Source organism: Lathamus discolor, chromosome 9 (assembly GCF_037157495.1).
Source record: "Lathamus discolor isolate bLatDis1 chromosome 9, bLatDis1.hap1, whole genome shotgun sequence".
Classification (NCBI taxonomy): domain Eukaryota; kingdom Metazoa; phylum Chordata; class Aves; order Psittaciformes; family Psittacidae; genus Lathamus; species Lathamus discolor.
Window position 1 is genome coordinate 7,294,718 of NC_088892.1, and position 25,070 is coordinate 7,319,787.

The 25,070-nt window shown below is 45.5% G+C and overlaps 1 protein-coding gene across 5 annotated transcripts in view; it reads left to right on the top strand.

Annotated features, from left to right (window-relative positions):
* The window catches only part of NEXMIF (neurite extension and migration factor), a 165,674-nt gene extending 141,245 nt beyond the window's left edge, over window positions 1-24,429 (top strand). For 4 of the 5 annotated variants that reach the window (XM_065689777.1, XM_065689778.1, XM_065689779.1 and 1 more), the window contains 3 exons: window positions 13,466-13,590; window positions 18,736-23,050; window positions 23,800-24,429. In XM_065689777.1, the coding sequence (XP_065545849.1) occupies window positions 13,515-13,590; window positions 18,736-23,050; window positions 23,800-23,989 (4,581 nt within the window). In that variant the 5' untranslated portion in view covers window positions 13,466-13,514 and the 3' untranslated portion in view covers window positions 23,990-24,429. Of the gene's footprint in view, window positions 1-3,268; window positions 3,295-13,465; window positions 13,591-18,735; window positions 23,051-23,799 lie in introns of those variants that run through there. The other variant, XM_065689781.1, reaches the window with a different exon arrangement.
* Window positions 24,430-25,070: the final 641 nt, after the last annotated feature.

A 25,070-nucleotide genomic window follows, 5' to 3' on the forward strand; every position in this document is an offset into this window, starting at 1 on the left:
ACTTGAAAAAATGCTTCAGCCGCAGTGTGACATCTCCACATCTTCTTTCAGTGATATCCAAGACTTTAACTAAACATCGCTTCCCAGGGAGCTGGGGCAGCTGTCCAGATATTTCTCCTCTTAAATATCAGCATTCCAGATTGTTACCTGGATACGGATGGAGATTTTGGACCGATATCTTAGGAGCTGCAATCTCTCTTAATGCAGGATTTTGCCTTCAGAAATCGCCTTCAGCAGTTGGTGGAACCCAAAATCTTTCCAAGTGGAAATTAAGAGATGTAGCTTTATATTTAATTGATGCTATTGTCTGTTCGGGTGAACTGCTAAGGCATGCAGAGCTGGGGAGAGGGGTTGTCTGGGAACTCTAAATAACTGAACCAGCTCTCAGAGGCAAGTGTTGGCAGATTTATTAAATCTGAATAGGAAAGTGGAGGAAAAGTGGAATGTGTATACACCAGCCTTGTAAAATGGCTTGCTGGTTTAGAAATGCAGGAGTCCTATAACCGAAACCAGCCACTGTATTTTAGAGCTAAATACAATGCTATTAAATCTCTGCGTTTGAATGGTGAGGTATAACCCTCTGGAAGTGTAAGTGTTAAAGCGTTCATACAACCTGAACTCTGCTTCCTCCAGTGTATACATTAGAATAAGTCTTTAAATAAATGATCACATGTTATTCCTCACCTAATTCATCCTGAATTATTAGCTAAAAATGGATGGTACCTTATAGCTGTCATCAATTCAGGCTCCTTATCAGGCCTAATAAATTCTTTTCTCAGTCTGATAAGTGTTTTGATCATCTGCTTTTCCTACCTACCCTTATTCCCTTTTTAGCCAGAAGCATTCGCTCCTTTAGATGCACATCACAGGATGAGACTAGGAAGTTTTTCTGCACATTAAATTTGGTGGTCCAACTGTGTCAGCTGTAGGAAACTACTAACACTGTTATGAAAATATGCATAAGTCAGTGGGGACTGTCGTTTCTGTCAGTGTAAGTCACTTTTGGCTTCGCCTTGCCTGGCAGACCCAATGCACTAAGGTGGTCTCTGGGAAAAAATGATGGTGATGTATTTAAGAGCTGCTACCCAGTTGTGTAATTAAAGGTTTTGAAAGCAAAAGCAAATGATCAGAAGTAACCCCAGCTTTGTGCTCTGGAGCTAAGAAGCACAGGCTTTCCTTTCCCAACACAAGGAATATGCAGGAATTGCATGAAGTTGAAGGTTTAAAAAGGAAATCATATGGAAGAGCCCATCTGCTATCAATACAGTTATTTGTATGTATATAAAAAGGAAAAAACCTTCTAAAACTTAGGTTGTTTATGAAGGATCTGTCTAGAAACTTGGATATAATGGCTGAAGGATCTTTGTTTTCCATATCCCTGAGGAACATCACCCTTTTTATCGGGGTCTCTCACCTTTGCCTCCTCTCTAACCATCTGCTTTCTGTAGTTCTCCAAGCTGATGGTGACTTGCATTTTAGTACCTCACATGTCCCATGGTAGGCGAACTGTAGTGAGGACAGGAAATAAGCCCTTCTGCCTGCAGGCAGCTCCTTGTTTCCTAGTTAATAGGAGAAGTAAATGTCCTGGAGAGGAGGTTCAGTGGAGGAACTGGGCTGGGTAGAGCCTGAGGGTCCAGCTTTTGCGATGGAGCTTCCTTCCGCCCAGCACATGTAGGCACTGCAGTCATAGGGGAAGGGAGCCCCTGCCACTGCCGTGAGCAGGGATTGTCCGTGCAATGCTCCTTGAGGCAGTGCTTTGCTTAAAACACAGGAGGAATGAGCCCTTCCTCCTCCTGCTCCAGCTTAATTCCTTAATCCCTTCTTGTGCCTGAGCCAGGCACTCAGTTGTTTGCCCTTTAGATCTGTGCTTTCATGAAAATGACGTATACTTGAGAAATTAACACTTTTTAACCTGAGTCCACGTTGGGCAATTGCTAATTAGAGGCAAATGAGCTTTGCTGAGATTTCTTTTTTCCTATAAAATTTCTAATTTGAAGATATTAGAAAAGAGAGATGTTTACCCCACTAGGGTTACTACAGATATCCTGATGAGCTTTCATATCCTCCTCCAGCACCAGGCAGCATAATTGCTCTCCTTGGTCCAAACTTTAATATATTACAAATTTGTACAGTAAAAAAAATTCCTCTTTTCTTCTATTTTTAAAGCTGGTGGTTAACAGGGATGAGAAGAGAATGTTTCTGATGGGGAGCCTTAAGAAGTCAAAAAAAGGTAATCGTAAAGTTTAGGACAGTCTTTCCTTCAACATCCCTCTGTGAAATCCCATTTCCTCATGCTCCTCTGGCTCCATGTTAATCCATATCTTTAAACAAGATTTTACACACCCTTCTTCAGCTGAGCTATTTGATAAAATCCAGTGTGCAAGGGACTGTAAAACATCCCCTTTCTGAGTAAGCTTCTGTAATATTAATGCACTTGACCTTGGGCTCTCATATTTCCTGATTAAGTTCATAGGAAGAATTTGCTAAGCTTGTAAGATATGTCTTGTAGACCTGTCCATAAATACTGCAGCAGAAAGAGAATTTTGGTGATAAGTTCATTTAAATGAAGCAATTCTGCCCATCAAGAACTCCCCATCCCAAACTGTTCTTTTATGGCTTTTGTTATTTTAGATCAGACTGATACCTAATTAGCTTTGGAGAGATCCTTGTGGTATTGTAAGGTTAATACCCCAGTATAGCACTGAATTTTCAACCTTTGCAGATTGATGTGAGTTGGGGTTTTTAATCATTCCAGCCTGATTTTCTCAGAAATAAATGCAGGCCCTTAACATTTCTGATTTATCTGAACTTTATATCTGCAGACTGAGTGGAAACTGCATGTTTGGAATACAGTTGTTCTTAAGGTGGAAAGGCAGAAAGTAACATTATGGGCTGCCTTTGGGCAGCCTTTCCTTCTTCTACCTGTAATTGCTGGCAGGTCAGTGACAGCAGTGGGTATTGCTCGTATTAACCCCATCAAGGCAACACCTCATGCTAGAACAGCAACAGCAGCTCTTCTTGACAAAGCAGAAACGTAACTTCTCAACTCCTCTGTAGAGAAAAACACTTCTTTCGCTCTTTTCCCATTCACTTTGGCCTGAGACTTCGCTGTGGTATCCGGCACGTTATTTTTGTAACTATCATATAGTGTGTCAAGTGCCCTCTTAATTCTATCAGCAGTTTGTCCGCCTACGGCGAATCCTGAGTGATCCGGAGTCACACCCCCAACTCGGACACCGCCTGGCCATCTGCCAGTGTGACGGCCCACGCTCGGCATGGACATCGATTGGTGAAGTGAGTCTATAGGACACAAAGTAGGTACAATCTGTCACCTGTGTGCTTCCTACAGCTCTCTTCGGTCCCTTCCAGTGGGAGGGAGTATCACCTCCATGCACAATCTAATTAAGCAGAGCCATTGAAACATTACAGAGCCCTTAAAATTCAGCTGTGAACCAAGGTGGATCTGCTTGCTTATCAGTCTGTGGGTGAGTGGTGGTATCTGCTTCCCACTCCCTTGTGGGGTTGTTTAAGGACTTTCTCTCCTGGTTCTGGCTGAGGCAGGATTTTACCTATCATACAGGATAAAACTGATGGTTGAGAGAAGAGGCCCCTCTTAAAGTTGCCCAAAAGTGTCTGTTTTCTCTGGCAAGTGAACTATGGTTTTCCTTGGTATCTCTTACAAGCAGGATTGACAATCTGGTTTAGCTTCTCCTTGGCTCCCCTAGTATTTGTTTCAGAGAATGAGTTAATTTGCTTTACTAATTTGCACAGCAGTCAGTTTACCTCTAATTCCCAGTATTGGATGATGTTTAGGGACCTCTCTGCCAGTTTTTGAACCCTGGGATTGGATGGGCCTCAATCCTGGGCCAGTGTGGTTGTCTCTTGTTTTGCTTTTTTGATATATTGCTGATAGGGGTGGTTTGTGTTCTTATGATTTGTTAGTAAGCTTTGTTAATGAGCTGTTCACTCTCTTTATGGCCTTGCCAGCCTTCCATTACAATTAATTGATTTGATCTTAGATACTCCTGAAAATCTTTGTAGGTATCTGGTGCTGAGAGGCAGCATAGGGCAGATGTGCGCTATTCCCAAGTATTGGGTGTATTTGAGTTCCTGTCTACTGAAGTCAGCTCTGCTAGGACATAATTAAACCTGCTGATTTATGACCCTCAGGGAGCTATATAGAGTGTTTCAAGTCCTAAGATATGTGCCTGTGCTGTGGAGAAGTGAGATCAGGGCTCTTCCTCTTTCAGATATATTCAGGTCTTGCTCTTCCAACAAATATCCTCCTTTTCTCCATTCTTTACAGTTTCGATGTATCAAGAGCTAAGGTTAGGAAATCCCTAAAATCCTCTCTTGCCTTCCCTCATCCCATCCCAGACAAAGATAACCTGCTTCTCTAAATACAGCAGAAATCCTAACAAGCTGTAAAAAGAAGGAGCTAACCCTGGCTAGATAGCTGCTGCTGTTAATTTTCTTCTAAGGTGACCTTTGCTCAGGGGGGACCAGGAGTCCTCATCCAGCAGCCTGTCTGCTAAGACAGAAAGGATGTATTTAGCTCATGAAATTACAAGTCTGTCCTGGGGATCAAGTGGCAGTTGTACCTGTCACAGTTTTCATCACTGAATTTTTAATAGGCTTGTACCAGTGGCTTAATACTAGGTCTGTCATCAGTTGTAAAAGTGTTTTTCTTTGGGTAAGGTTATTCTTTTTAGTAATTGTAGAGATGGTTTACTTTAGGCCATCTCAGCTAAACCAAAGTTTGTATTCTTTTTCATTTTCAGAGGTGAAAATCTAGCCCTCAGCTTGCCAGTGCTTTTCAGTACTACACAGTGGTGATGCTAATTATTGCTTCATTTCCTTCTGACCAAAAAGAAACCCCGCGACTCTTCTTCATAGCCCTCCCTTGCTCTTGGTATCCAGGAATCCTCTTCGTGCTTCTTGACCCTAAAATCAGGTGTACTCACTGAAACCCTCACAAGTTTACCTGGGCTCCTGCATTTCCTCACTCTTGTTATTCCCAGGGGAACAGTTCTCTGATCCCACAGTCTGAAAAGGGGTATTCGTTTTATCCCACATCTAGTGAAAAGGGACATCTGTTTCTTCCTTACTTGAGTCACCAACTTTCTAACAGGTTCCCCACTGTCATGTCTGAGGATGTGGTGTTGAGTTGTGCTCTTCTAGTGCTGGTGTCCTTTGATTTTGGACTTGGACTGTCTTTTTTCCCCCCATTTTCTCAGTCTCTCTGTTCTCCACATTACTATTTGAACTTCTGTATCCCTGTGAGGTTCCCCCTCTCCCCAGTTACTGCCCTATCCCTTGCACACACATAGTGCAATGACTCCCTTTCTCTGTATTTTGGTACTCTCATCTGTTGGGTTCAGCTCTCCTTTCCCTAACACAATACAGTCTTATGCTGAAATACACCCTATTTCAGACATTCCCTCATGTATTTCAGCTTCTCAAGGATTTTAATTGCTGCCTTTTTCCCTTTATGATATACTGCTGTTCTTGATGTGTGAGAATACATTTACAGAGAAAGCTCCTTCTGTATTTTACCTGTGCTTTGTCAGGAAGGCTATAATTTTGTTCACTTCCTTTTTCCTTCAAGTTGTTTGTGACAGGTCTGAAAAACTTGCACCTTATGTCCTCCCAGAGTAAGGTCGGAAACTGTCATTTATTTCAGAGTCGGCTCTAAAATAGGCTGCTCTTCATATCCTATCTCGGGGTCTGCTGGAGTTAGGGCTTGGGCTCTGTGATAATTGTTGCATCTGCTTTCAGCTGAGGAAAAAGTGGAGGCTTGCTATGAATATTAACAAGCCATCCATCCTTTACACCTTCTGGGAACACACTACTTAAAATTGTTTCTTCTTTTCATGGGTTTTGTGTTCTCCATTTTCTCTACAAGCTCTTTTAGTATCAATTTCATTTTTTTTATCCCTCGCATTTATTCCTGAACTGAGGCTTTTATCTGTATTTATCATTGAATCACAGAATGGTTTGGAACTAGATGATCTTAAGGTCCTTTCCCAACGCCCTGCCACGGGAAGAGACACCTTCCATTTGACCAGGTTGCTCCAAGCCCCCTCCAACCTGGCCTTGAACACTGCCAGGGATGAGAAGTGTCAGTCTGAACCCATTACCTATCACTACAGGCCCTGATGAAGAGTCCTAGGTTGCTGAACCTATTCTTAGCTAATGCTGACTCTATCAAACCTTACCTTCTTTAGGGTGTAGATGTCTCACTGCTGGGATTGACCCACAGGGGCCTTCTTTGTTTTCTATTTCTCAGTCACTTGACCTTTTCTCCCATGTGCTCACCATCATTGATATAAAAACCCCAGGGAACTGCTGGGAGGTATGATTCCCTCATGAGTTTTTCCTGGGAAAATAACTTTGGAACCAGAACCCTTAAATCCAGCATCCCTTTTATGGACTAGAGAAGGACTTCATGATGAGCAGAGCAGGAGGATGGTTTTGTAGTGTACTTTTCCTTACAGACTTCACTTTTCCAACCCTGTTGGTTCTGGAAACTCCATGTACTCTTTATATCTTTTTTCTTATCATGGTGCTGGGCAAAATTCAGAGACCCTTGGCCTAAATAAACATGTAAATCCTTGGAAAAACAAGTTTACTTAGAGTCGTACTTTCAGGCTTCGTAGTAAAATACATCCCCATCTGCTGGCAAGTGAAAATTTTGTCACTTCACCCACCAGTTATCAAATTATAGTGAAAAAAAACCAAGGATCAAATGGAATCCCTGGAATAAACTTGGGAATTTCAGAAGCTGGTAGGAAAATAGTATCCTTCAGGTCAGGGAGAGAGCTGCAGCAGCTCCCGGAGTGTGGTGGGATCGTTGCCCCCCCACATATTTTCCATGAGAAGATCTCTATCCTATGTCCTGCTCAGGTTTTGTCAGGACTAAAAGGAAAACCAACCCAAGGGCAGGGGGAGGAATAGATGAAGGAAAAGAAGACAACAGAAAACCTCTTGGCTATCTCCCTCTGCAGAGGTCTCTCTGCCCACTTGAGCTCAGGAGGAGGTGCGTGATGGGGTGGCCTCGCTTTAGAGAGGAGCCGTGCGCTCAGCGATGCAGCCTGGAGGGGCAGGAAGTGTGGTTCTTCGGGAGAGCTTGTTTCTGTTTACAGCTGATCCCTGGCAGATGCCCCTGAACTCTTGCTTTGTGCTTCTGCAGGAGAGTTAATGAAGTCCTGCAAGAGCAGGAGACGCCGTTGTTAGGAAGAGCACAGCATGTTCAGCATTCATTCGTGCCACGGGTAGAACTGAATTCTCTTCTACTATTACTCCACTGAATGTAAAAAATCTCGGAGACATTTACATGGTATTTCTTTTTAAGTATATAATGTTTTCATTCAAAAGTATCATAATTCTTAAAAGACCTGTCAGAGGCTCTGACATGTAATTAATTTCTCTAAAGCTCTTTTTTTGAAAGCTACAACTGCATATATGGAACACCTGCGCTTATTCACAACTCTGCAGGAGAAAAAGCCACGTCTTCTCCTTCGCTTTCTTCCCCCACTTCTCCATAAAAAGATTTTCCTTCACTTTCGCTACTCCCTCTCCATCTACCCTCATGATCTACAACAAATAAAAAGCACTCAGTGTATAAAAGCTGTGTGTAAATAGGAACTGGCACATTGGGTTTTTGTCTGGGTGCTGGTGACCTTTTGTTTATTCAGCTTTAAGCCGAAACACTCTTGCAACTTTAATTATGGAAGAGCTATTGCTAACCCCTAATCTAGTCCATCTAATATAATTCCCATATGTGTAGGTGGGCTTTCAGTCAGTCGAGTAGGCTGTTTATTTTTACCTGGTAGATTATTTTTTTCTCCTCTGCTTAGGAGGAGAGTATTAAGCTTTAACAGTATAATGCTGGTGCCCAGGAAATACGAACAAGGAGATGTTCACCTAGCTGTGGAGATACATATATATATATATATATATACACGTGGCCAAGCACTGATTAGGTGGTGGTCATGGCAAGCTGGCTTTGCTTTATCCCCTGTAAGTGCTTCCAGGGTGTCACTGCAACCATCACTGCTTCTGCTGGAAAATGCTATCAGCCAAATCACTGCTGCTTCCCAAGGAAGTCTGTGGAGAGTCCTCGTGGGGGGAGGAAATCTGTCCAGCAGGTTCCTTGGCACAATCTGTCCTTAAGCCGGCATCTGGGGCACCAGGGCTTTCCAGCTGGAGATGCTGAAGAGCACATCCTCTTCCCGCGGCACCTCTGGCTGCGGCAAGGTGATGGACCCTTACCTATACTCTTTGTAAACCCCCATTCAGGGCAGCTGCATGCAATACTGGGGGGAAATGAACATTTTCTGGCTGAGAGAGAAGTAAAGCAACTTGCTGGTTTCCTTGTAGAGGACAGGCATTGAGCAGATGCATTTTCCCCTCATGGTTGCAGAAATCTGCCTTTGTAAAATTAGTGTTAATAGGACATGCTTAAATCCAAGGTGTACAAAAAAAGTGCCAGTTTTAAGTGACCGTAAGGTCCATCATTTATGTGACTGGAGATGAATGTGGGAACATGTCCAGATGTTTTGGCTTTGTAATTCAGGCATTTCCTCCTCCATTCTATAGGTAAATAACCAGCATTCCTTGATTTCCTTTCCGACAGGGAGCATTGCTCGTGTTGCTGTTGCTCTTCATACCCTGTTGAATTTACAGAAAAAGAAATAATCTGGTTTTACTCCAAGGAACACCATCAGAAGGGATGTTTTACCAGGATATTGCTGTATTGTTGTATTGCTGAGCACAGGGAGCTAGTGGGGCCTCAGCTGGGACACTGGTTTTGTTCTCTGACTGCGTCTGCCTCCACTCCAGCAGCAGCAATGCCTGTAAAACATCTTGAGTATCATGATGAGTATTATGAGAATCAATCTTGAGTGCTTTGTGTTAATTTGCCATCTGGGCTGAAGGGAACCTACTTGCAAGGCAACGGGAAGGTCCATTTTGGGTGCTGCATTTGTATTCTTCCAGATTTGTCACTAACAGCTTTCGTACAACCCTATTAGCACAAGCAGTGGGAAAATTGACGGAAACCATGAGGAATGGAGGATTTTCTGAGCTGTGATGCTGAGGGTTTTTCTGAGGCACTTGCAGTCTTTTACCTGACTGGAGTCATAGGGCTGAAAGGGATGTCTCTAGGTCACCAAGTCCTGGGTGTTGCTGTCATGGGCAACTGCATCCCATTCTTTTGTCCATTAATTTGTCTATCCCGTGCTTACATCTAGTTGAATTATTGTTTAGCTCCACTCCTTGCTTTCTGCAGCTTCTTCCCTTTGATCTCCTTTCTTAACCGCTGTCTTCCTCTGTTGTGCCAGCTGTGATCTTAGCAGACCAATGCCCTGAAGTATGTGGTGCAATCAAGAAAAGCCCTTCTGAATTCTTCCCTGTGACTGAACCACCCGTGACCATCCTTGCAGTACAGCCTGCCAAGCTGTGCTCCTGCCCTCCTCCTCCAGAGACATGGAGTTCGTCTGACTCCGTGGTTTTGACCATCATCTTCCGCACGCCATCCTCTTGCTCCATCCACTCCAGCTCCATTCAAGTTCATAAACTTCAAGCTGGTGACTGATTTTCCTCCTGTCAGCTCTTCATAATAGCGTGACCCCCATCATGTACCTCTCCAGTGGCTTGATGCCGTCTGAAATCCATATTCTCTCCCTTTTATACTTCTGTCTGCAGATGGCTCTGTGTTCTGTGCCTTCCTGCTACCTGGTGTATTCTCTGCCCATTGCCTTTATACCCCAGACCTCTCTTGGTTTAGTTTTTCTTCCCAGGGACCCAGCTGTTCTCCTCCTCTTTGTTATTCCCAGCCTTCTGTTTCTTCTTGTTCTGCATCACATCAAGCCTCTTTGTCAGCTTTTCTTTTGCAGTTGCTGGTGTTTCTCCTTGTCCCTCTTGGGATGCGACCCTTCATGGTCGCACTGCTCCCAAAAGGTCCCGTTGTTCAGCAGGTCTCAGCAAACGTCCCATTGTCTGTGTCATTCGCACTTCATCTCTCTCTGACTGTATGTGAGGATCCCCTGTTTGAACTCTTCTCAGTTCTCTCCAGGTCATTTCTAGAGCTCAGCTCTGCTGTCCGACTGACTGCAGTCGACTGTGTTGTCCACAGGCACGTCCCCTTTGTTCTTGCATTTCATTGTCTTCATTGTTTTTTCCAGCCTTTGGATCGCATCCACTGGAGAAGTCCCTTCTGCACTTCCCTTCATGCACACACCCCCCGAAAAATAATAATAGAGGATTAAAAGTCCCACAGGTTTCCCCACCTACAAACTCTCTTTTTCTGCCTCCTTGGCTGCCCACTGCTCACCACCTCAGCCTATTGCCCAGAATGAGCCCTGCTCTCTCCTTGACGGTTGGCCATTGAGTATTTGGCAGAAGTAAGGACAGGCAGAAGCCTCCCTCGTGTGTTTGCAAACTGGGGTCAAACCACTGACTTCACAGACTGAAGGAGCCAGAAGCAGGCAGGCAGAGGGACACGTAAGAACCTGCTCCTTCCTCCTCCGGTGGAAATCCCAGCAATCATAGGGTGATGCCTTCTTTAAAATGCTTGGGATCGTTCTTGGTGAGCTTGCTAGTGGTTTATGTCTGTGTTATTTTCTCTCTGGAGATGTTTTGTGTGCCGGAAGTGACAAATTTACATTATTGGAGAATTACTGTTTCTGGTCTGTCCTATGTTTTATTCGTTGCAAACCATTACTTTGATATGGCTGTGATTATGTTACCGGTTGAAAACAGGCCACTTGTGGCATTTTACACCAAATGGCTATAAACCAGTACACCCAGGCAGCAATCAGGTCAGCAAAGCCATGCAGATATGGTCCTTGTGCTTCTGAGCTTAAATCTGTGGGTCTCAGCTTACCGTATTGATAAAACAAAGACTTGACTTGTCAGAAGCTTTCTACAGCAACACTGGGTCAGCTCTTACCCCTCAACCTAGTTCCTGTGCGTTAAACATTGAACAGTGAGGAAAAGTGCGGTAGTATCCTGATTGGGTTTATGTACTTGGTTAACTTGAAACGTTGCCGTGATTCCCCTGGGAATATGAATATTACTGCTTATTTAAATGATGGTCATACTCCATGTCCTTTCTAGGGCTGAGGCTGTGTTTCTTGTGAGAAAACTTGGCCTGTCCTTCGGAGGACAGCAGGTTCAAACCAGACAAAAACAGGTTTCACACAACACAGAAGCTGCCGCATGCATTATTACCACAAGGTGCTGTGGAGGCCAGCAGTGTCAACTGGGTTGAAAATAATTGGGGAAATTAATAGAATAAATTGTGGATGGAGTCTGAACGCTGAAGCTCTTCAGCTGCAGGGCACCATGGCACGGCCTCTACCCTTTTACTTTGTGTCTGTGGGTGATTGTGCCTCTATCAGAGCATCACCTCTGCGCTTCAGAAAGATGGTGGAGATCAGAGTATACAAAAAGGTTGATTGTGACCTGTATGTTGAAGATGATAACCCCATCACCCGCATGGGGTGCAAGGAAATGACCAGCATGCTCAGATCTGTAAATGTGCATAGCCAAATGTGCCGTCCTCCAACCCTACCTGCCCATGGGTAATTGAAATGGAAGGTCTTTGCACGTGTCACTCCCACCTGGCAAACCACGAGGGTGTGCAAACACATCTACCAGGGCACAATCCACTGAAGCTCCTTACTCAGCTCTGCTTTTCCTTCTCCTGGAGCATCAAACAGCCCCCTCCCCAGAGGTCATGCTGGACCACATGTGGGGCCATTGGTAGTTTTCTGGTTTCCTGCAAAGCCTCTGCTTCTCCTGAGGCTTAAGATATTCTATTAATATTTTCATTAATATACATTTTAAAACCTTCATTTATTAATATTTATATATTAATTAAGATATGTTTAATAGGCAGAAGATGTTATCCAGGAGGCATGAAGTTGTAGGCTCACTGGAAAACGCAGAGCAGCTTTTGCACTTAGAAGTTAATCTTCAGGTTGCATGGAGATGAACTCCCAGTGATGCCTCGTCTGTGCTTTGGCATTTGAAGTCGCTCCTGTTACCCATCAGTGATGCTTCTGGAGCTTCTCTTGGTGGCTGTGGGAGCGCGGGGTGGTGGGGAGGGTGGGGGTTCTGGCAGGAGAGAGGGGTCTTACTGCAGTGAATCAACTGGCATGCCGAGAGCTTTGAAATGCGGATTTGCATCAAATAAAGCTCTCAGGGTTAGTTAAATATTCCTCTAAATATGCAGAGGAATTGAGTTACTGATGCTTGTTATTCTTATCTTACTCTTGGTGTCACAACATCTTTAAGTTCAGTGAAGGTTTCACTTACTAAGACGGTTGTAAAGATTTCACGTTAATTAAGAGGACTCCACTGCAAATCTGAATATGAATGAAGTTTGGCTGCTGCACCCAGGGCAGTGAATGCTGTGGGAAGATCAGTGACAAATGTTGATTAACAATAAAAACACACACACACAAAAACCCCTAAAACGATGCTTCCATCTAGAACCTCTTCTGTGGGAGAGAAAAAGGTAAGTTCAGGTTGGCAGAAGGAAAAAAAGTAGTTTCTGACTTGAATTTACAGTCAAAGAGGTGAAATTCATCAGGAGCACTGACGAGGGTTATCCTGTGCCACTCGTATGTGGACTCAGCCATAGCACGGTCTCCCTGTCCTTAGGCAGGTGATCCATTTAATGTGGGGGGATCTTCAGTGGAGGAAGAGAGGAAATCTGGGCTTGATTCTGATCTTGGCTTTGTTGCTTTGGAGAAGGATCATAAAGTCCAGGCAGCCTTGAATGGTGGTGGCGGAACCGAGATGAAACTTCACCTAATGGGGATGGTGCGGGCAGTGGTAGGTGTCAGGGGAATGGGGCTTCCAAGGAAGGAGATCTCGTGCTGCAGTGTTTTGAGTGAAGAATGAGACCAGAAATGCTTTTTTCTCCCCAAAAGTCCTGCTTTTATGGGGGTGTTTTCATACCTGCCAGTGCTGGGAAGAGTGGACCAGTAACGGGTAGCTAGGGCAAACAGTTGGCCCTTGGGATATTTGCATTTCTCTTGCAACTCCGATGCCAAGTTGCTGTTGCCTGAACTAGGGTGAGTCCTCTCCTCTTTATGTCTCCCCTCACCCATCTGGAGATAACAACACTTACCTTTGCCTTTGCAAAGCAGTTTGGAGCGATGCAAAGAGTACTGCAGAGGTGCAGAGCACCATTCCACCCTCTAAAGCAGGACTTTGGGGAAGGAAATGGTGATATATAACATTTTAACCTCACCAAAATACATCAGAGTTGGCTTTTGGAGTGGAAAAGTGAAAATACAACAGCCTAAATAAATAGTATTTGTCCTCTTAAGCAGGGCAAGGGCAGCATGGGAGGCTGGGGGGGGTTCATTGTTGTTATTTTTTATTCACGCTTCCTTGAGCTCATTCTGGGAATTGTCCTGACTGCCGTTATGTTTGTGGCAATGTGCAGGTTGGCCAGATGCAGCGGGGCATGGAGTGAACAGAAAGAGGTTAAATTGATGGATGACCAACAAGAGCAGGATTGTGCCTCAGAAGACCAAGAAACTATCCTGATTAATGGGGTGAAAGAAAATGGTAAGAAACTTAATTGCAGTACATGAGGGAGCAGTGACAACTTGCAGCCAACTTATTTCCCTAATTCCTTCCATGTATTTAATTTTAGCAGTGGGCAGGTATGTGCAGCGTGGAGCAGTTCAGTAGATGGGTATTTTCTGCACAGATGTCACTGCAGCTATGAATCTCCACCTTTTTAGGTCTTAACAAGTCCTGCTTTTGCCCATACATATGCATGGTGGGAAATATTCATGTGCACACGCAGTTTGAATTACAGATTTTAGTTTGGTTTCTTAGGGGAAGGAAGTCATACAAGACTACGCAGGCCTCTGCCTGTTGGGAATTCTTTCCCTCTCTTCACAATTACTTCTGAACCCACTAGCTAATCTCAGCAAAATTTGGCTGAAGGATACTTAGTCCCTACAAACTGGTTTAAAATTAGATTGGGTAGAAGAAACAGACCCAGACTAAGCACCCATGGAAAGGGAAGGCTGCAGTTGTGACTCTTCCAGCAGCCAGCCCAAAATACCTAACGTTGCTGTATCTATTTAATTGATTCCCTATTTGCCTTCGAAAGCAATAACTAATTGGGAGTAACAGTACTCTGCTGCCTGAAAACCTGATTGGAATAAATATGCCTCTGAGCAGTTTCTCAAGTCATTTGGACTGTAGTCACCAGCCACAGTAAATGCAGGGGCAGTCCAGCACTGAGGCAGAGCTTGACATTCCCATTCTTCACCATGTTTTTACTTTTAATTTCATGGCTTTTTACATTTTCTATTGGCCTGCAAATCTTTAGAGAGAGAGAAGTTCATTTATATATAAAGGTTTGACCTCACTAGGTATCAAGAACTTGGTTCTCTGACATAGAATCATAGAATAGTTAGGTTTGGAAAGGACCTTAAGATCACCCAGTTCCAACTTCCTGCCATGGGAGGGGACACCTCACACTAACCCAGGTCACCCAAGGCTCTGTCCAACCTGGCCTTAACACTGCGAGGGGTGGAGCATTCACAACCTCCCTGGGCAACCCATTCCAGTGCCTCACCACCCTCACAGTAAAGAACTTCTTCCTTACATCCGATCTAAACTTCCCCTGCTTTAAGTTTGAACCCGTTACCCCTTGTCCTGTCACTGCAGTCCCTGATGAACAGTCCCTAATGAACAGTCCCTCCCCAGCATCCCTATAGCCCCACTTCACACACTGGAAGGCTGCTATGAGGTCTCCATGCAGCCTTCTCTTCTCCAGGCTGAACAGCCCCAACTTCCTCAGACTGTCTTCATACGGGAGGTGCTCCAGCCCCTGATCATCCTCGTGGCCTCCTCTGGACTTGTTCCAACAGTTCCATGTCCTTTTTATGTTGAGGACACCAGAACTGAACATCTTGTATGTTCAAATCCTTCTGTCACCTCAAAACAAGGTGCTTAGAGGCAAATGCTGCTGTTATTAATTACCAGAAACCTGGAGCAACTCCAGACATGAGGGTGCCCATGAGGACCTTGCAGCGTATGCTGGTGCCAGGCGAAATGTGCACTTGCACTTGCCCCTGCAATGTGATACTGGCAGTAACTGCCCTTGTCAGCCCATCTCCTTCATGACTGCACATGGTAAAGCCACAGCTGATGACAGCGGCTGGAGCTGCAAGGAGATTTTCTAGCTGTGGTCCTTTTGTCTAATCTAATAGGCAGTAAAGTCAGTGTTTACCTCTTCAGTAAAGATGGGTGATATCTAGAAACTGATACTGTGTCCATGAAATTCAATTAGAGAGGGCTTAAAAAGTGGTTCAATTAAATATAGTTTGAAGACTGGTTAGGGTTGGAAGGGACCTTAAAGCTCCTCCAGTTCCAATCCCCTGCCATGGGCAGGGACACCTTCCACTAGAGCAGGTTGCTCCAAGCCCCTGTGTCCAACCTGGCCTTGAGCACTGCCAGGGATGGGGCAGCCACAGCTTCTCTGGGTACCCTGTGCCAGCGCCTCAGCATCCTCACAGGGAAGAGCTTCTGCCTAAGAGCTCAGCTCAGTCTCCCCTTGGGCAGCTTAAACTTCCAGTTTAAACATGGTTGTGTAGGAGTTGCCCCGGAATCCAAAGCAGTGAGCCAGCAAGTAGCACTGATGCCACCACCTCCCTGTTGATGGCCCTTGGGATGAGGCTGATGCTCTTTGCCTCCTCTCACCCTAACCATGAGTCTGGTCTGTCTTCAGAGCTGGCTGACAGCAGACAGCTCAGTATTTTTCCACTCAGGCTGCCCATGTGCTGTTGAGTTGAACTGGGAAAGGTGGTTTTGTTTCTCCAGCATTTTAACTGTAGCCCTTTGGAGTATTGCTTACTTCAGAGCATCACCTGAACATGCACCTGATCTTAGCATGATACAAGCCCTAGAAAACCAAGTTTTGGCATTTGTATTCCACAGGAGTTAAGTTCACTTACACAGGTAGAAACCTAACGAAACACCCAGAGACAGTTTATTTTATATAATAGCATCTCTGCACATTGAATGCAGCATTTGAGGTTGAATTTCAGCTTTCTGCCTCCCCCTTCTTCGAGTCTTGCGGCATCCACAGACATTCTTCTTTTATCCTCAAATTTTCCATGCTTCCTGTCAGCTTCAAGCTGATTCTTATTTTATTTTACTTCTGAAGTGGAACTGCACTGGTTAATTTGTTTTGGTGCTTAAGGAAAAAGACACCACCTCTGCATTTCTGATCTAAAAACTGGTGGGAGGGACTCAAAAATCAGCTCTTTCATTTATGTCAGTTTTTAACCCTTTTTTTAAAGGGAAACAGCATAGATTTCAAGCAAGTCAGTCTGGTCTTTTCCAAGCTACTCATGTTGAAGACACTGCACTGCACTTCTGGTTTGTTTTGTATAGTGGTCGGAAAGTTGTTTGAAGCCCGCAGAGTGCTGCATGGCTCCAACTGCAGCTTGCTTCTACTGGCTTAAGACTTAACCAAGTGGCTCTGTCCCTAAGTCTCCTGTAGCACAAAACTCCTGGAAGAGTTTGGGATGAGATTAGGGGGATTTTGACCTCCTCTAAGTTTTATGCTTGGCACAGGCAGGCAGCCCTCCATCACATCCTGCTCCTTTTCATGTTGCCCACTTGCAGTGTGGAGCCCTGACCAGCACAGTGGGTATTTAATAGTGCTGATGTTGCCCTTCCTTTTCTAGCTGTGGTCCCTTTGTCTAATCTAGTAGGCAGTAAAGTCAGTGTTTACCTCTTCAGTAAAGATGGGTGATTTCTAGAAACTGATACTGTGTCCATGAAATTCAGTTAGAGAGGGCTTTAAAAGTGCTTTAATCAAATATAGTTTCAAGACTGGTTGGGTTGGAAGGGACCTTAAAGCTCATCCAGTTTCAACCCCCTGCCATGGGCAGGGACACCTTCTGCTAGAGCAGGTTGCTCCAAGCCCCATCCAGCCTGGCCTTGAACACTGCCAGGGTTGCAGTAAGAGGCTTGCTTTTCTATCAGTTTTGAATAAAAGCAACCATGTAGGTGCCAAATCCCTTTGGATACCCCATTCCTTAAGACAGCCTGGTGCTCCAACTGCCTTTTAAAGGGCTTGTCGCTCCTTGAAAAGCCTGTGTTGCTTCTGCTTTTGGTCCCCCCCAGCTTTAAGTGGAGCCACCATAAAGCCACTACATGAGCCACCCACTACAGAAGCATCGGGCTCAGCTCCAAGTCGGCAGAGCTTTATGGCTGGTATGAATGCACACATTGGGGTGGATGTATATCTATATATATTTTTATATATATATATTTAATACAGAGATATCAGAGCATGGTTTTGGATGAAAAGACACCATATTTAAATTTCAAGGGTCGTCTCATCCATTGAAGCAGAAGTGAGATGAAAGTATATCCATGACTTTATTCTGCCATAAAAGAGTGCGATGAGGTAAAAATACAAAATCCTTAGGTTGAAAAACCCCATCCTTACATTGTTAAAAAGGCATTTTTAGAGTAGGGAAGGATGGCAAAACCCACAATAACTCTAACAACAATTGCTTTAAACTCTGTGGTACTTTCTACTTCCCCTTGGTGTGGACAGTGACAAAAAGACTTCTAAAGCTTCTTAAAAATAGCCACAATTTTCTGCGTCTCAAGCAGGAACACAGCTCAGGTACGTTTCAGCTGCAGACACCACAGGGGGGATGCTTTGTTTCTTTAAGAATCTTATTTTTCCCTTAATTTTTTTCCATGTTAATGGGAACATTTTTATTAGGCTTGTTTTGTTTTTTAATAACCTTGTCAGATTGGAAAGGCAGTATCCAGGTAACGGTATGTATATGAGGAGGAAGGAACGGATGGGTTTGGTTTGTTAAACATACTCTTGTACCTCTTCCAGCTGGCTGCAGGGGAGAGTGTTTACCTCTCCCTTCCTTGCACATCACCATGTTAATTACATCCAGAAGGGATATTGTGGGAAGGACGTGTGCACTTCCCAAAGGAGCGGTTGGGAAAAGTCATAGCATGAGAAATGTCTTAGCACCCTAGAATGGGTTGGGAGGGACATTAAAGCTCATCCAGTTCCAAGATCCTGCTGTGGGCGCCTTCCACTAGAGCAGGTTGCTTCAAGCCCCATCCAGCTTGGCCTTGAACACTGCCAGGGATGGGGCAGCCACAGCTTCTCTGGGCAACCTGTGCCAATGAAGACTACTAAAGAACACCCTCATAGTAAAGAATTTGTTTCTTATATCTAACTTAAATCTCCCCTGTTTCAGTTTAAACCCATCACCCTTTGTCCTATCACTACAGACCCCGATGAAGAGTCCCTCTCCAGCATCCTTGTAGGCCCCCTTCAGATACTGGAAGGCTGCTCTGAGGTCTCCACGCAGCCTTCTCTTCTCCAGGCTGAACAGCCCCAATTTTCTCAGCCTGTTTTCGTATGGGAGGTGCTCCAGCCCCTGATCATCCTCATCTGGGCTTGCTCCAACAGCTCCATGTCCTCATGCTGGAGACACCGGAACTGCACACAGTGTTCCAAGTGGGGTCTAAGGAGAGCAGAGTAGAGGGGCAGGATCACCTCCTTTGACCTGATCATGCTCCCTGTGATCACCACCAGACCCTAGGGAGAAAGGGAGCGGAGTGTTGAGCCTAAGCAGAGCTGCGAGGTTGTTAAATCCTCTTTTTCTTTCTTTCCTCCCTCCCTTGTCCTTACCCTTCCAGAGTCACATGCCCTGGACGGCGATGAGAGGCCTTGCACCGCTGCCGATGCCGCGGTCACGTTCTCAGCCTTGACGACAGCTCAGAAGGAAAACCACGCGTGCCACCGGGCGCTGCCTCCCCTGACGGCCAAGAAGCCCTGCTTGCTGAGCCCCCCGTCGCCGCTGCGGCTCACGGATGTACCCGAGCACGCCTCGGATGACTCCTCTGCCCACGCCATCTCCCTCACGTCCTGCGTGACGAAGGGCATGAGCTCCTGGTCACTGCCGGGTGACTGCGAGAAGGCTCCTTTCACCATGATGGAGCCTGGAGGCATGTCAGCGTTGACGGGTGACTGCTTGATGCAGCCGAGCCGGACCTGTCTGGGCTGCTTTATTGAATCAAAGGACGGCATTGATGCAGAGCCGGGAATAAGCTTGAAAGTGGGGGATATAAATAGGGATTATGACACCTGTTCAGTCTCTGATATAGGGATTCACTGCATGAGCACAGGAGAAACCATGAGATATGGGGATCAACTGCTTTCAGACCAGCTTTTAAGCTTCCCTATGCATAAATCGAGGGCAGCGGACAAAAGAGATGCAGAAAAATCTGACAGTGATTCAGAGGACCCCACTCAGAAAAATTATTACGAGGGATTACTATTAGACAAATGCAATGGTGAGGAACCTTTACTAACAAATCCCAACCAGGAATGGGGCTATTTTGAATCTTTCATTAGTGAAAGTAAAATTGAGCTGCTTGACCTCTGCTCCAAAAATGAGCTTTCTGTAAATCTGTTTTCTGAGGAAGACGTGGATAATTACATGTTCGATGACGATGATTCTACCTTGGGAAGCGATGTCTGCTCCCTAAAGATTAGGTATGAATCTTTCCAGGACAACGTGCGGGAGAAGACCACCACCCTACAGGAGGACGCCCAGTTCAACTTCTTCCCCAGCGTGTTTGGGAACTGCACCAAAAGGGACAGCAGGAGCACCCTGAAAAGGGGGCCCAGTGGTGCCACCGACCCTTCTCAATTCAAATCTGAAGAAGGCATCATCTGGGGGGAGGAGGAGGAGGATGGTGAGGAAGAGGATGGCGAGGAGGAGGAGAAAGCTGCCTTAAATAAATCTTGCAACAGCACGGAGATGGTGCAGTACGTGGGCTCCAAGAGGAGCCACTTCTTGGACTCGGTGAATTCCACGGAAGACTCCGGGGAGTTCAGTGACGACAGTACTTGCACAGAGTCCTCCTACGACGTGCTGCGGGATATCAAAGACTGCAGCCGGTACCTGTCCCGGGACCACTCTGGCTCCTTCATTCAGCAGAACTATGGGTTGCGGGCTAAGAGGAAAGTGCGATACAGCGACGACTACCTGTACGATGTGGACTCCATCGAGAATGAGAAGATCCTGGACAAGAAGGAGTGGCTCCCGGATGGGCCCAAGGAAGAGGATGATGATGAGTGGTGCCCCAAGAAACGGCGAAAAGTCTCTCGCAAGGAGCCCCCCGTTATCATCAAGTACATCATCATTAACAGGTTTAAAGGGGAGAAGCATATGCTGGTGAAGCTCAGCAAAGTGGATGCCAATGAGACAACTGTTACCCTAAATGAGGAGCTGCTCAGCAAATACAAGAAGCTGGCCCCACTGAAGGGCTTCTGGCAAGAGAGGCAGCAGAGCCGGCTGGATTTGCTCAGATCGTCTCTCTACCACAAGCAGAATTTCTATCTTAACGGCTCAGATGCTTCATTCCTCCCTCACCCACGGAAGCGAAAATGCAAGCTAGCAAACAGGCACCGGATTCAAAGAATTAAAGCCATCGAGCAGTCAGTGAACAAGCTGGGCTCTTGCTCCTCTGATCACAAGCAGCCTTGCAGCAGTAAAGAGGACGCGGGCCTGAAAGGGCTGCCAACGTTGGCCATCGCTACCCCCAGCTGTGCCAATGGATTGCACGTACACGACATCCCGGGCATCACTGCCGTGAAATGCAAATCCCAGGAACGGGAGCACAAGGGGACGGAGAGGAAAGTGCTCCGCAGAATCAAATTCAAAAGTGAAGCCAGGTTGAAGTGCAAGAAGATCAAAGCTGCTACCAGCACGGCGGAGGGTTCCCCGGCGCTGGAAAACCAGGACTCTGCAGCGCGTCTGAAGGACGAAAACATACCCTGTGCTTCAGACAGCTCCCATCTCCCGGAGTGCCATGAGGATAAGGTTGCTAAAAATTCTCCTTTCCTACCATCCACCTCCTCTTCAGACAAGCCTCTGCCATCTGCTAATATCACCACCAATGTACCCCTGATCCCCGGAGGGTATCTGCAGACGTTGTTAGATGCTTCTGATTTGTCGAGCAACAGCGGTATCTCATACTTCACCCAGCATCCCTCCGAGCAGCAGCAGCAGCAGCAGCAGCACTCGCTCCCCAGCATCGTCCCAGCGGAAAAGCCCTTCCCGGCTCTGCAGCCAGCGCAGAGCTGTGTGCTCTCCCCGCCCTCCGAGTCGGAGCTGCAGCAGTCTCCTGGCCACTTGGAGATGGAGCAGAGCAGCTTCGGTAGCATGTGGCCGGCCAGCAAAGCTGCTGGCAGCAACCACCAGGACTTCCCCGGAGACATGCAGGAGGCGGCCGGGCTGCCGAGCGAGTTTGGCAGCGGCGGCAGTACCACGGGTGCTGACGGCCTCCCTGCCTCTGGATACACTCAAGTCACTCTGAACAACGGCAAATTGCTTTACCAAAAAAATTACATGCCGGATAACCAACAAGTGCAGTCTGATGATTCCTATCAGTCATGTCATTTTAATAATGGAGAGGGGCGCTTTCATTTCCAGCGAGGTACACTAAGTACAGATGATGGCAGGCTCATTAGTTTTGATTCAGTGGGTTCATTGTCAGTTAGTTCTAGCAATTACAGTTCTTTAAGTTTAAAGTCTTGCGAAAAGGACGGCGAGGATGATATTAATGATGATTTCTTGGCCCACTGCAGTCCCAAGCTAGTGATCCAGCAAAGCATAGATGAAATCAGCCCGTTGAAGGAGTCCACGGACCTTTTAGACATCTCCAACTTCACGCCTGATAGGTTCCGCCAGTCATCGCTTTCGGAGATGTCCCCTCCGGACACCCCCAACCTGTCCCCGCAGATAGCTGGCTCCGACACCAAGCCTCTGGGCACCCTGAAGGGCTTTCAAGAGAACCCCCAGGCTGCCCTCAACAGCTCCGAGAAGGTCAAGTGGAACTGTGGGGTCCTGCAGAGCGAGGATCAGGCAGATAATGGGTTTGCTTTAAATAATCACCAGTTCCAGTTCCATATGTTCAACGATGAAGATTCTGTCAGCCTTCTCGAAAAGAGTCCATGCTTGTCAACATTTAATGAGCCATCTGGTCAAATTAGCACCAATAGCAAAGTGTCAAAATCGAAGAGGAAAAGTTCATCCAGCAAGAATGTGGGTACAAACCAAAGCTCTTCCCCGAAAGCCACCCGGAAAAAATCGCCCAAAACCAACAAAGGAACTGATAAACCGCCAGGGAAAAACTCCAGGCAAGCTCCCAAATCCACCAGGAAAGGGAAGAATGCAGTGGGAGTCAATGGTGAGAAGACTCCGGCTGTTGGCAGCAGGGTGGTCAACCAGCTGAGCAACGTGGCCACTGCCACCAAGGGCCTTGCCGAGAGCTCTCAGCATAGCAGCACAGCCGGGGTGAAACTGGGCAAGCACAATGGGCTCTCCGGCGAGTGGGCACTGGGAAAAGAGGGGAGCACGGGCTGGTCAGAAGCCAGCTTGGGCAATGCCACCAGCCTCCTGGACGACGATCAGCGGGAGTTTGAGGAACCTTCCAACATCCTGTCCAACATCGCGTCGGGAATGGCGGATGTCCAGAGGTTTATGATGGCCTCCATCGAGCCCTTGTGGGGGCCTGTTAGCCACAACAGTGTTCCAGACATATTCCGGTCACCGGAATCCAACAGCCTGAAACTGAAAACTCTTAAGATTTTGGCAGGGACATCCCAAGAGTCAAAGAAGAAGGCGAATGGTGGCTCGCCACCCGCAGCCAAGAACCACAAGTCGAACAACAAGGGCTCAAGCAAAAACGGCAAAGCAGCAGCTTGCGATCCCGGTCGTCCCAACTGCTCAACCGGGTTCACCACGGACATTCCCACTCCCTTTTTTGATAAAAACTATAGTAACCTGAGCACTTTAGGCAATAACGGACCTACCCATAAAAAACTCTACCGTCACAAATCCAGTTCGAAATCGCTGCGGGACGAGAACTGTAAAATCAAGCGAATGGACCGCGAACAGCCCCACAAGGACCCACCCGTGACAGCTGCTTTTGAGAAACTGAGGTAATGCTGCACCAAACTGGCTGGAATGCCCCTTAACCTCCTTCCCACCTGCTAGGCTGCTCCTCAGTTTTTCCTTCCTTGAAAGCAAAAGTTGCATGAAAAAACAAACACAAAAAAAGACATTCCCCTTTTTTATCGTTTTGGTTTTGGGGTTGGTTTTGGGGTTTCTTTTGGTTGGGTTGGTTTGGTTTTTCCTTTTGAAATGCATGAAAATACTTCTTACTTGCAAGCTACCTAAAGAATGACCAATTTTCTGGCTTGGCTGGGGGTGAAAACAAAACTAACAAGGCTACTCTTTCCTGCTGTTTGGCTTCTTCGGTTTTTAATTCCTTATTTATTGGGGGGAAAACAAAACAAACCACGATTTCACGCTGTTTTTAATGATTTTGGAAAGACTTTTTTTTTTCTTTTTTTTTTTTTTTTTGGAACATTTTGTAAGAAAAAAAAATCTAAAACAAACCACAAAAAAATGAAAAAAAAAAAAAAAGAGAGGTTATGCATCCAAAAGCCAAGATCTCGAAACTTAAAAGGCTCTTTTCCTTTGCAAATGAGAACTCACTCCTAATTGAGCTTCACGTGGCAATTTTTGAGTGCTTTCTGGCCCCCTCTGCTGTTTTATCTCCTAACCTGCATCATCTAAAGCTGCATCTTCTCCACCCGCCCGCCTTTAGCGCGTTCGCTCCGTCGTGGTGGTGACTCCAGACGAGCTAACTTGAGATGGCATCAAATGTTTGATTTTTTTCCTGCAGGGAATCAGACTCCATTCTTCTTAAAGCAGAAACAACACTTTTGGGTTTTCCTGTATCTGAAGAAGAGACTCCCTTTTCTAGAAAGACGGTCGATGTTTGTTTCCTTTTGGTTTCTTTTTGGGTTGGGTTTACTTTTTGGTTTCCCATCGGTTCCTTTTTGAAATCTGCCTTGTGGTACGTTGAAATGTAAGTGCTGAAATGAAGAGTTTGAAATTGTGGGAATTTTATTCTTTGAAAGCAAAACCTAATCTGGTATTCTCTGTGAAAGACTGTTTTAAAAGTCATACTGTTGTACAGTAGTTTATGCACTATTACCCACAACAACAAAACAATTGTGCCAAACTATGAACAAGTGACTGTATTGTATATATTTTTACTTCTCTATCAACATTGGGTTGTGAGTGTTTTCTGCAGCTATGCCTTTTGGTTTTACTAGAAACATTCCAGTTGTTAAGTACTAACCACCCCCCTTTGAAAGCACCTGTAACTCACGAGGAAAACGATGTTGTTCACTTCTACAACTTACCAAAAGTTTTATGGACATGACTAAAAGTGTGCCAAATTTACTTACCTCATTTCATGGATTCACCCTGTGGTTTAAAGCTCATAAAGGGACAAAAAAACACAAAAAAAAAAAAAAGAAAAAAGAAAAAAAAAGAAAAAAAAAAGGAAAATAACTGGGGGGGGAGGGGGAAGGAAAAAGGAACTTTGAAACCGATGCTGGGAAATGGTAACGTCCTCTCTTTGAAACCATGAGCAGAACAGCTTCATGGTGAAGTGTTGAGTTTCAGTATAGGAGAGAGCTGAAATGGTGGAGGAGTTCAGAAACCCACTGACACGGTAAGTTTGCCAGGAACTCAAGTGTCTGCATCTAGAGACTACAGAACAGCTGCTTTTCAAGTGTCTGTTTTCTTAAAGCAAAACCTGTAGCTGAAGATCATTTGAAATGCAAAGTTACATTGCTAATTCTTTGTATCTCAGTTTTATATATTTTATAAGAACCTGGGATGAATTCTAAAAGAGTTATAAAAACAGAACTAATACGTTTCGTACCTTTATTGCTATTTACTTTTCCTTTGAGTAGTTTCTTGAACATTTTCGATGCAGAGCCTGTCCAAAGCGCTCTCCTTGTCGTAGCTTTGGTGTTTCCTACATGTCTAACCTTGCCATGCCAATATAGTTTGAACTTTCGACAGCAAAGTCATTAGTTTTAAACACAACTCGGACCCTTTTCTTTGATTCAGTTCATAGGATCATAAAAACAAACGGAG